A 12,469-nucleotide genomic window follows, 5' to 3' on the forward strand; every position below is an offset into this window, starting at 1 on the left:
AATCTACCATTCGTGTTTTACGTGCTATATTGTATTTACTTCGCCACCATGTATTTTTTTAACCTTTACCTCCCTTATCTCACCTCATTTTTTCACATTGTATATAGACTTAATTTTTCTACTGTATGATTGACTGTATGTTTGCTTTACTCCATGTGCGACTCTTAGTTGTATGTGTCGAACTGCTTTGCTTTATCTTGGCCAGGTCGCAATTGTAAATGAGAACTTGTTCTCAACTTGCCTATCTGGTTAAATAAAGGTAAAATAAATAAATAACGCAAGGTATAATTCAATGGTAATAGAATATGTAAGAATGGACTGACTATGTTTGAAAGCAGAAGTCTAATTGATAACATTATTGGCATTATTGAAATTAGATTTTAACCATCAGTCCAAGCTTGCTATTATTATCTAAACTAGCAAGTCTGTTTGGTTTTCATGGCAAGTACTGTCCCGTCTCTAGTAAATTTGCGCGCTACCTCAGTGGATGTTTTAACATATTTCTACCTGCAAATGAATCCTATCTGCCAATTGAGTCTAAATTATAGCCATGGTGTCAACGGGATAATCAACTCAGGGCTCTATGCGTTCTCTGGAAAATAACGAACGACGTGAAAGGTGGGTTCCACGACGCGCTATAATGAACGACGTGGAATAGCGCGTCGTGGAACCCACCATCCACGTCGTTTTTTTCTTCCAGAGAACGCATAGAGCCCTGAGTTGATTATCTTTTACTTATTATATTCTACGGAGTCATTTACTTTGTTACTATTCTTTAATTGTTGTTTTTGTTGTTGCATTGTCGAGAAGGAAGTACGCATATTGTTGCGTAACCCATGCATAAGACTAATAAAACCTGAAACGTCAAACACACTAAAATATAGCAAATGTGGTCAAACAACGCTGAAAGTACAGTAGGCCGCACTAAAAACAAGCTGCAGTTGGCTCAGAGTCTGATCATTGTTCATATGACATTGCGACATACAGGAATGCTGTCTTCTTTGCTTTCAAATCTGAGGGAATTCGTTGGAAATGTAAACACACATGATCGAATAGACCCAATCCCAAAACGTACACGCATATAGATCAAATGTAAGTCTGTGTCGACTCATAAATATCCTAACAGACTCATATCCTTTTGTTAAACGCCATCTAATTATTAACAAGTCTTCCTACTGCAATGTCTCAGGAAATTAGCAGAAAACGTAGACATGTCCAGAATCATCATGGAATAGGCAGTCCCCACACGTGTGCACTACTTTAGAGAAAGTAGGTCTGCTGATACTTAACAATCAGTTTAGCTAAACCCTGTTCCCTAAACACAACCCTATGATAAACAATTAGAACATTCCACTCCTTTTTTTGCTTAGCTGCTGGAAATTGCGAAAGGTTGAGAAAACCAGAAACATATGCTTTAACTTCTTTCCTCCTAATGGTGGTAAAAGTCTCCTGCCTTCTTTTACTAATGGTGGTAACAGTCTCCTGCCTTCTTTTACGAACGGTGGTAACAGTCTCCTGCCTTCTTTTACTAATGGTGGTAACAGTCTCCTGCCTTCTTTTACTAATGGTGGTAACAGTCTCCTGCCTTCTTTTACTAATGGTGGTAACAGTCTCCTTTCTTTTACTAATGGTGGTAACAGTCTCCTGCCTTCTTTTACGAATGGTGGTAACAGTCTCCTGCCTTCTTTTACTAATGGTGGTAACAGTCTCCTGCCTTCTTTTACGAATGGTGGTAACAGTCTCCTGCCTTCTTTTACTAATGGTGGTAACAGTCTCCTGCCTTCTTTTACTAATGGTGGTAACAGTCTCCTGCCTTCTTTTACTAATGGTGGTAACAGTCTCCTGCCTTCTTTTACGAATGGTGGTAACAGTCTCCTGCCTTCTTTTACTAATGGTGGTAACAGTCTCCTGCCTTCTTTTACTAATGGTGGTAACAGTCTCCTGCCTTCTTTTACTAATGGTGGTAACAGTCCCCTGCCTTCTTTTACTAATGGTGGTAACAGTCTCCTGCCTTCTTTTACTAATGGTGGTAACAGTCTCCTGCCTTATTTTACTAATGGTGGTAAGTCTCCTGCCTTATTTTACTAATGGTGGTAACAGTCTCCTGCCTTCTTTTACTAATGGTGGTAACAGTCTCCTGCCTTCTTTTACTAATGGTGGTAACAGTCTCCTGCCTTATTTTTGTGATGGAAAAGGACTTAGTTCAGTAAATTAGCAGCGTCAGAGTACCATGATGTTCAAGTAGCCTAAGTAAATATGTTTCTCTTGACTCATGAAGTGTCATCCCATCCTTTTAAATTGTAGACAGTGCTGGATGAGGCCATTAATGTTGGCTTTATAGTCAGGAGGCGCGTCTTCATGCAGAATGGAAGTCTCGTTTGAGGAATATTTCCTGGCTGTTAGCAGTATTTACAACACCAGGGTCATGTCTTACTGCTTGCATATTTTTAAGTTTTTCCATCTTGCATTTTATAGTTGTATCCAACCTATGCATTGGTATTGATAGTAGTACTTCACTTCTATATGTCATTTGTCTAGAGGACAATCCTATCTGCCAATTGAGTGACAGCATTGAGTTGGATATAGACTACCATTGGTTGTCCTTATTTTCCACAATATCCACAAATGATCTGACAGCATGTGGTTCCATACTGTCTCCTGATTTGTTGTCATGGTCCATCTGCACAGATGACGTGTCCGGGAGCAGCGCTGAGTACCCAGACCGTGTGTCCATGATGGAGGGGCGTCTGCAGGCACAGGAAGATGAGATCATGCTGCTGAAGTCATCACTGGCCGACGCGCTACGCAGGCTCCGCCTCCACGACCAGTTGATCCCCCTGCTTAAACAGCAGATCATTGCAGGTGGATGTCCAACCATCAGACCACAGTTGTACTCTTAACATTTATTGTGCCCGAAATGTACTGTGCTGGCTTGGATATTTTCTTCACAGCACGGTTCCAGCAAATATCTTGAATGTTTAACCAGGCCGGTAAAGTGCAGCTCGGCTCAGTAGTGTGAAAAGGGTTGAGGATGATTAACTACAGTACACAAGCAATAAGCTGTAACCAATACATTATCCTACCCATGTCTTGTGCTTCTATGAAAATTCCATCCTTGCACTAAATGTGTGTGATTGTGTCCATTTTGTGCCCTCAGTAAACCCTGCAGCCTCCCGTGTCCTGAACCAGGTTTACTGCTCTGACGGTTTCTCCAGTTCCCGTAAACTGTCCTCCAGCTCAGCCCTGGACAGCCCCCGCCACTCTGCCCCCAGGTACTGTGCCAGGCCAGTGCAGAGGGACTGTGGGCATGGAATGGGTTGGCTGGCATGTTTGTCCAGAGCCATATATGGAGATATGGCTCAAACATGATCAATGTGTGGAAATGAGGCATAGTTTGACAGTCTTTGGACTTCATGACCAGAATGTTACAGTTGAAGTTGGAAGTTTACATACACCTTTGCCAAATACATTTAAACTTAGTTTTTGACAATTCCTGACATTTATTCCTGGTAAAAATTCCCTGTCTTAGGTCAGTTAGGATCACCACTTTATTTTAAGAATGTGAAATGTCAGAATAATAGTAGAGAGAATGATTTATTTCAGCTTTCATTTCTTTCATCACATTCCCAGTGAGTCAGAAGTTTACATCCACTCAATTCGTATATGGTAGCATTGCCTTTAAATTCTTTAACTTGGGTCAAACATTTCGGGTAGCCTTCCACAAGCTTCTCACAATAAATTGGGTGAATTTTGGCCCATTCCTCCTGACAGAGCTGATGTAACTGAGTCAGGTTTATAGGCCTCCTTGCTCGCACATGCTTTTTCAGTTCTACCCACTAATTTTCTATAGGATTGAGGTCAGGGCTTTGTGATGGCCACTCCAATACCTTGGCTTTGTTGTCCTTAAGCCATTTTGCCACAACTTTGGAAGTATGCTTGGGGTCATTGTCCATTTGGAAGACCCATTTGCAACCAAGGATTAACTTCCTGACTGATGCCTTGAGATGTTGCTTCAATATTTCCACATACCTTTCCTCCTTCATGATGCCATCTATTTTGTGAAGTGCGCCAGTCCCTCCTGCAGCAAAGCACCCCCACAACATGATGCTGCCACCCACGTGCTTCACGGTTGGGATGGTATTCTTCGGCTTGCAAGCCTCTCCCTTTTTCCTCCAAACATAGCAATGGTCATTATGGCCAAACAATTTTATTTTTGTTTCATCAGACCAGAGGACATTTCTCCAAAAAGTACGATTTTTGTCCTCATGTGCAGTTGCAAACCGTAGAATGGCTTTTTTTATGGTGGTTTTGGAGCAGTGGCTTCTTCCTTGCTGAGCGGCCTTTCATGTTATGTCGATATAGGGCTTGGTTTACTGTGTACCTGTTTCCTCCAGCATCTTCACAAGGTCCTTTGCTGTTGTTCTGTGATTGATTTGTACTTTTCACACCAAAGTACATTCATCTCAAGGAGACAGAAAGTGTCTCCTTCCTGAGAGGTATGACGGCTGCGTGGTCCCATCGTGTTTATACTTGTGTACTATTGTTTGTACAGATGAACGTTGTACCTTCAGGCGTTTGGAAATTGCTCCCAAGGATGAACCAGACTTGTGGAGGTCTACAATTTTTTTTCTGAGGTCTTGGCTGATTTCTTTTGTTTTTCCATGATGTCAAGCAAAGAGGGACTGAGTGGGCCTTGAAATACATCCACAGGTACACCTCCAATTGACTCAAATGACGTCAATTAACCTATCAGAAGCTTCTAAAGCCATGACATAATTGTCTGGAGTTTTTCAAGCTGTTTAAAGTCACGGTCAACTTAGTGTATGTAAACTTTTTACCAACTGGAATTGTGATACAGTGAAATAATTTGTCTGGTAACAATTGTTGGAAAAATGACTTGTGTCATGCACAAAGTAGATGTCCTAACCGAATTGCCAAAACTATAGTTTGTAAACAAGACATTTGTGGAGTGGTTGAAAAACTAGTTTTAATGACTCCAACCTAAGTGTATGTACAGTTCCGACTTCAACTGTAGCTAGGTAGGTAGGTAGGTAGGTAGGTAGGTAGGTAGGTAGGTAGGTAGGTAGGTAGGTAGGTAGGTGTGTATATTTATGTGTAACAGTCTTTTTCATAGTCCTAGTCCCAATCTAAAATGTATTTAGCACCTAGCCTATTTTACCTGCCTTGATTCAAAATGTACATTGTTTTTATTGTATATCATGTTTCACCCTCTGTAGAGCTTTGAGATGTAACTGTATAATGAAAAGCACTATACAAATGTAATGTAGTTTTATACTGTATATACACACACTGGTCAGTTTATTAGGTTCATCTATCTAGTTGCCTCCAGAACAGCCTGAATTCTTCGTGGTATGGATTCAACAAGATGGCGGAAACATTTGTTGTTCAAATGGTATCAAGGGACCGAACATGTGCCAGGAGAAAATTCCCCACACCAGTACACCACCAACCTGTACCGTTGACACCATGCAGGTTGGGTCCATAGACTCATGCTACTTAAGCCAAATCCTGACTGTGTCATCAGCTTGACGCAACAGGAACCGGGATTGGTTGGACCAAGCAATGTTTTTCCACTCCTCAATTGTCCGGTGTTGGTGATTGTGTGCCCACTGGAGCCACTTCTTCTTGTTTTTAGCTGATAGAAGTGGAACCCGGTGTGGTCGTCTGCTGCAACAGCCCATCCGTGAGAAGGACCAACGAATTTTGTGTTCTGAGGTGCCTTTCTGCACAACACTGTTGTACTGCACTGTTTTTTGTCTGTTTCTGGCCCACCTGTTCACTTGCACCATTCTTGCCATTCTCCTTCGACCTCTCTCGTGAACAAGCTGCTTTCGCCCACAGGACTGCAGCTGACTGGTTGTTTTTAGTTTTTTGCACCATTCTCGGTAAACTCTAGCCACTGTTGTGCATGAAAAGCCCAGTCGTTTCTGAGATACTGGATCCGGCGTGCCTGGCACCGACGATCATGCAACGCTCAAAGTTGCTTCGGTCACTCGTTTTGCCGAACAGAAACTGTCGAACAGGAACTGAATTCGTCGACGTCGGTCTGCCTGCGTTACATAGCAATCCACAACCACGTGACTCACTGTCTGTTCGTGCGATCAATTTTCAAGAACAGTGTGGTGTACTTAATAAACTGTCCAGTGAGTTCTTTCACTCACTCACAGCATGTAACTTGTTTAGGAAAGTATTGTTATTAGAGTTGAGTAAATGAATAGTATTCTGTATGATTGTTTGTATTCTCTCTATTATTAATCTCAACTCTATACTGTGTGTGTATTTAGCCAAGTACTAAACAGCACTGAAGGTGAGACTGGCTCTAATGGGGACTCTACATCCCCGGGCCTCATACATAAGACCCCAACGTATGATCGGGCTACCCAGACAGACCTCACTCCTCTGGTGCAGGACCAGGGGCTAGACCGGGTCCCCCTGGCTCTCACCAGGCCCATCCAGAGCCTCTCCCTGGAGGATGCCCTACCAGAGGGGATGTCTCTGACGGAGGAGGCTCGGGCCAAGTTCCACCACATCCAGGGACTAGAACTGGAGGAGAAGGACGAGGAAGGGGAGGAGAAGGACCTGAGTTGGGCATCTTCCATAGAGGATGCCATCCACCCCACTGCCATCAGGAACCTCCAAAGAGATGACCTCCAGGACCCAAATGGCTCTACGGAGAGCTTGAGCTCAGCCTCCCAGACCCCAATCTCAGGGTCCCCAGCCCCCCCTAAGGACCTGTCCGCCAGCCCCCGGAGCGGACCTCTCTCCACCATCCTGGAGGGCAAGAAGAAACCCCTGTGCGTTGTCGCCACCTCTACTTCTCTTCTCCATTCCTACCTGATTGCATGGTTTTGGGGGGAAATCAACTCTTTTTGACACTCCTCTCCTATTCTCTATGCTTTTATTACTACAACGCGCCAGTGTCACAACCCTAATCTAAGAATCAGTTTGCGTTATTCTATTAGGTTGCGTTATGGAAAGCCTTCAGTACCAAGGAGCATACCTTACGTGTCTCCCGCTGGATCCGGCTGCTGTGTTATTTTCCATTTGTTTGACAGGGGCTAAATGTGTGTACACTAACCTGGTAATCAAATCTGAGCCTCATCCTTTAATTCAAGCATGGATTGATTCAGCATGATTTCCTCCATGTGGATATTTCAACAGGGCTTTTCATCTGACATTCTTTTGGGAGATTCTTTCGCTGCATGCTGCTCTATAATCACACAAATCATTTTACAGCTTCCTCTGCGTGTGTGTGTGTGTGTGCATGCACATTTGTGGTTGTGTGTGTGCATGCACATTTGTGGTTGTGTGTTTTGTTGTTTTGTTTGCTAATTATTACTTGCAAGAGGTCTGTTGCCAATTGATAGCATATGTTTCTGTCCATGAAGAAGTCCGTTAGCTCAACCCTGCCACACCATGGAAACTAAGAGGTACTAAGACAGTGGTGTCTAAGTTATGTACAAGGATATGAACTGGGCTATTCAGTTCCAAACTGATCTACTGCGTACTATATGCATGTGTGTTATCACTAGGCGCCACAGTGGAGACCCACTGGGCAAAAACTGGTTGAATCAACATGGTTTCCACATAATTTCAACTCTCAAAAAAACAATGTAATGATGTTGAATCAACATAGAAAACGAATTGGATTTGCAACAAGTCATCAACGTAAGGGCATTTTTAGATTTTTTTCCCCCCACCCAACTTTGAACCTAAATCCAATGACAGGTGACTTTTTTGTTATTGATTTCGTGCTGAGTTCACTGTAGTTGACAACCCAACCAAATATAAATCGAAACTAGCCATTGAACTGACGGCTGTATCCAGTGGGGAGGAGGTCATCTCCGTTTCACTTCCTATTACGTGTTGTGTTGGAACATCATTGGTCACATGACAAGGGCCATTTCCTCTAATTATTGGGCAAGTCATTATCAGGAAAATCTGTGTGTGTGTGTTCCAAGGAAAAATATGCCCCATCATAGAATACACGTTGAAACACACATTCAACGTTCATCAGTGTGTGTGTTTGTGGAACCCTGCATATAAATCCTCTTATGCTGCCTATCCACTTATTGTCCAGAGCTCGCAGGAACAGTGAGAAACTGGTGAAGGACCCCCAGGAGAAGACAAAGAAGCTGCTGGACAAAAAGGCGTCATCCTCGGCCAACCTACTCAACAGATCCCCCAGTCTGGAGAGGTGAGGGAAGTCCCATCCATCAGCAAGATTGTCTTTCAAACTCATTCTCACATCACATTTTCCTACGACTGCATAAACATGACGTATTTCACCAAGTAGTCACTCGTTGGAGTTCCCTTTCTTCTACTATTAATAAAATGACTTTCCCATGAAAAGTCTTGATCTCCCAGTTGCGTGAGCTGGGCCCACAGACTGTATAATATAACGTTTGGTCCCAGTGGTTGGAAGAGTCTCTTGGATATAATGTGTCTGTCTAACAGTTGTATCTTTTCTCACAGCCGGACCAAGGATCTTATCGCCAGAGCAGGTAATGCATATCCAACAACACTAGTCTCTGTCCAGACTCGGGTTGCAACCAGGACTTCTGGAAAACAAGGGAATTTATTGCATGTTCCTGGAATTTTGCAACCCTACTTTAGACGTTCTATAATGCATTATTCAAACTCTGTGTAGTCTTAAATGACTGACTGACAGACTGCTGGCCAGATCTGGCTGTAAGGTTTCATTCCCCTTCTTTAGTTTGGGACACTAAACTGCCTACAAAATGTCAAAGATATTATTCAGACAGCACAATACTCGTGCTTCGTTCATGAGCGTTGGCTTTTGAGTGTGGTTTAGCTTTATAATGGGACTCGTTCCAAAACCAGAGAGAGTTAAAGCACAGTCCCTCTTCTATTGTATTTAATATTGTCTCTAAGTATTTACCAGTTGAACCTAATGGGGATTCAGTTCGCGTGAAGTCAGTTTCATACGCCCATCAGATTAGCATAATAGTCTGTAAATGTGATGAGTGATCCACAGGACAAGGGGTTTCTACGAGACAGAGAGTGCATGGAGTGAGCCTTCAAAAGAGCATAAGTCTGTATCGGAGACTACTACTACTACTACTACTACTACAACAAGTGACTGACCACTGGACATTGCATCATCTAGTCGTCTATGGGGCTAAAGGTCATTTAGAGTTCATCACTGTCCATTTCTCCGCCCACCACACACGGAAATAAAAATATGGTCAGAAAAAACCTCTCATCATACTGGGATCACAGGAAAACCAGTGTTTATTTTTACAGTCACGTTTTCCCGAGGCAGAGCAGCAGCCGTTTCTGACTTTAAACACGGGAGAGTCTGTTTAGTACTCCAACGCTCCCTGGAAAGCCATCCATTGTGGTAAGCCGTGCTGCCGCACCACTCCCAGACTCCTGACGGGATGATGGATGTTTTACCGGAGAAGGAAGGACGCCAAAAATATTTATATTTTTTTGTGTGTTTTTTTTGGTCTCTTTCTCTCTTTCTGTGAGCTGTCCAGGACTAGACTTATTAACTTTCTCTGTCTCTATGAGTTGGCCTGAGACGGGTCTGCCTGTATTCAGCATGAGTTAGGTTGTCTCTTAACTGCCTCTCCTGCATCATGAGTGGGCTGTAAAGTGTAACCAGGTCATATAGATAAGCAATAACTGAATTGAACTATATCCTACTCACTACATCCTAACTGAATGTGCCACTTCCAAGTATTGAATCGTGTGAAAATGCCACTCCATTTTAAATCAATCAAAAGCAGTCATTGATGTGTTTCAACAGGGTCCAGGAGCGGTATGAGGTAGACCCATGGGGACATTCCAAATAGGGTCAACAATGACTAATAAAAAGAAATCTACCTAACAAAACAGGTCATTACTATATAGTTAAACTGCAGACTTTCCCTCCCTTGTGATGTGAGCCCTGCTTTTTAGTTTTACAACCTTTTCAAAGCGAGACAGACAGATTCCCACCAGAAACATCCCAAACCAGAACCATCAACATGTAAAACCCATTCTCCTCTCCCCCAACCTTTTTAAATTGAAGTAACAGTCTAGATGACAGGCTTGGTGTTGGAAAACCACCCCTCTGGTTTGCTCATAGACCTCATTCGACCGGCTCTGAATCTGGTCCCGAAGGGTCCGTAATGTCAAAGCATGATCTGCTTTGCTGGAATCAGCTGTGATTTAGTGTTCCTAGGTTCCTTGTTTATTTGTCTCTCTTCCTCTCTTCTCGTAGGATCTCCCGGGTCCAGACGAGGAACCCAAGGTATGAAACGTCATGTGTTAACTGTTATGTCATTCAACTAAATGTAGGTGCTGGGGATTCATACAGTCTAATGGTGCAGACTGTTGACTTATTGTTATGGAGTGAATTATTGGTAGATATTGTAGCATTACCGGGGCTTTGGTAGTTTAGGCAGGCTGTTGACAGAGCAAAACATTTGAGGATAAGATTAAGTTCATATTGACCCATGGTAGTGATTGGAGATTAATATGTATCCAATGTCCAGTCTAGTCTTGTCTTAAATTATTTTTCACCCTCTCTCATTGGCTGACAGGTCAATCAATCAAGATGTTCATCCGTGGTCGACCAATCACCATGTATGTCCCCTCCAACATCCTGAACTACGAGGACCTAAGGATGGAGCCGCCTGTAGAGAAACTAGAACTCGATTGGGTGTATCCTTCCTGAGTCCCTCCCACAAGTCATGACCAGTGGGCCGTTGATAATGCAGGATTTTAGTTTTTAAATTCCATTCATGGTTGATTAGAATGTTTCATATTCTATAGTGCTAAGTTCCTTGGATGAAAGCCATGAAGTCCATATTGCCCATCAGTCAGAGGAACATATTTAAGTTATCGAATGTCCTTGAGCCAAGCCATCCTCAGGTAAATGGAAGTTATGTCATCCATAAATCACGTATTATGGGTGTAGCTGTGGGTGAAATTGCTTTAGGCTCAATTAATGATTTAGACTGATGAACCAATGAGACGCTTCAGTGATGTCACCTTGACTGGAGACGCATAGTTACGGTTACCGAGGACGGGACTGCCGGGCCAACCTGTACCTGCTGTCGTCGGGTGAGGCGGTGTACTTCATCGCCTGTGTGGTGGTGTTGTACCACATCAACAACCGCACACAGCGCCACTACCGCAAACACACCGACTGTGTCCGCTGGTGAGTGGCTCAGACCCAACCTCACCCTCTCGTATCATTACATAACTGTACAAAATCAATTAAAACCAATTGTGAAGTTGACGCTTTATGATATTCCAAATTGTCTTTACTTCAGTCTGACCATCCACCCAGACAAGGTACGGGTGGCATCAGGACAGACGGCGGGGGTGGACAAGGATGGAAAGGTGAGGGGCGTTTGGGCTATTTAAAGGCCCAGTGCAGTTAAAAATGTGATTTTTCTGTGTTTTATATAGATTTACACACTGTGAAATTGTGAAAATGATCATGCCCTTTTAGTGTAAGAGCTGTTTGAAAAGACCACCTTAAATGTCAGCCTGTTTTGGTCAGGTGGAGTTTTGACCTGCCTAGTGACATCACCAGGCGGTAAATTAGTTAATAGACCAATAAGAAAGAGTGCCAAACCTCTCTGCCAATAACAGCTAGTTTTCAGTTTTCCCCTCCCCACTCAGACCACTCCCAGACAGTCCTAGCAATTTGTGTTTATTTTTGACCATATTAATTGAAAACAATCACCAAGGTACTTAAATGTTAACCAGAAATGGCTCTATTGGACCTTTTTAAGGAACATCATCTGTCACTATTTAAAACTAAAATGTTTCCTTTCTTGCTGGAGTGTCCCCTTTTAAGACTTAATTATTATATATATTTTTTTAAATGGTCATACTATCAAATCCACAGAAAAAAGTATTGTATACATATAATAACACACATGATACTTATTATCAATCCTTGTCTAATTTATGTCTTAGCCCCTGCAGCCTTATGTCCATATCTGGGATTCCTCCACCCTGATCACCCTACAACAGATAGGACTGGGCACCTTTGAGAGAGGTGTAGGGTCTGTGGCTTTCTCCTTTGCAGTAAGTGTTTATTCCCACTACAAAACAACCCTCCCACACGCACACACTAGATGTTACTCATCTCATCTCACTAAGGCGATTGAAGAACCCCTGACACATGATCTCCATACAGGACTCTGAAACAAAACCAATACTGGCTTTAATACATGAGTCCTGATTTGTGACTGGGCTGCATCATCTCTCCATCTGTCATATGCCCTCTCACTGGTTCTTTCTCTCCTTTCCGTCTTACTTCTCCTCTGCTTGCAGGACACTGGAGCCTTCCTCTGTGTGATTGATGACTCCAATGAACACATGCTGTCTGTGTGGGACTGTGCCAAAGGAACCAAGCACACAGAGGTTAAGGTAAAGCAATGCACCAAGACACGCACATGTGCACACACTCACGTTTTCA

General features: G+C 43.0%; 1 protein-coding gene across 7 annotated transcripts in view; it reads left to right on the top strand.

Moving 5' to 3' along the window:
* Positions 1-12,469, top strand: part of LOC135516414 (echinoderm microtubule-associated protein-like 3) — a 48,624-nt gene that overhangs the window by 24,103 nt on the left and 12,052 nt on the right. For 3 of the 7 annotated variants that reach the window (XM_064940712.1, XM_064940708.1, XM_064940709.1), the window contains exons 2-13: positions 2,689-2,862; positions 3,158-3,272; positions 6,306-6,815; positions 7,410-7,451; positions 8,102-8,218; positions 8,497-8,525; positions 10,253-10,282; positions 10,575-10,695; positions 11,045-11,194; positions 11,310-11,379; positions 11,965-12,075; positions 12,325-12,420. In XM_064940712.1, coding sequence (XP_064796784.1) covers positions 2,733-2,862; positions 3,158-3,272; positions 6,306-6,815; positions 7,410-7,451; positions 8,102-8,218; positions 8,497-8,525; positions 10,253-10,282; positions 10,575-10,695; positions 11,045-11,194; positions 11,310-11,379; positions 11,965-12,075; positions 12,325-12,420 — 1,521 coding nt within the window. In that variant the 5' untranslated portion in view covers positions 2,689-2,732. Of the gene's footprint in view, positions 1-2,688; positions 2,863-3,157; positions 3,273-6,305; positions 6,816-7,409; positions 7,452-8,101; positions 8,219-8,496; positions 8,526-8,818; positions 9,386-10,252; positions 10,283-10,574; positions 10,696-11,044; positions 11,195-11,309; positions 11,380-11,964; positions 12,076-12,324; positions 12,421-12,469 lie in introns of those variants that run through there. The other 4 variants (XM_064940711.1, XM_064940713.1, XM_064940714.1 and 1 more) reach the window with 3 other exon arrangements.

This window comes from Oncorhynchus masou, chromosome 27, assembly GCF_036934945.1.
Source record: "Oncorhynchus masou masou isolate Uvic2021 chromosome 27, UVic_Omas_1.1, whole genome shotgun sequence".
Taxonomy (NCBI): domain Eukaryota; kingdom Metazoa; phylum Chordata; class Actinopteri; order Salmoniformes; family Salmonidae; genus Oncorhynchus; species Oncorhynchus masou.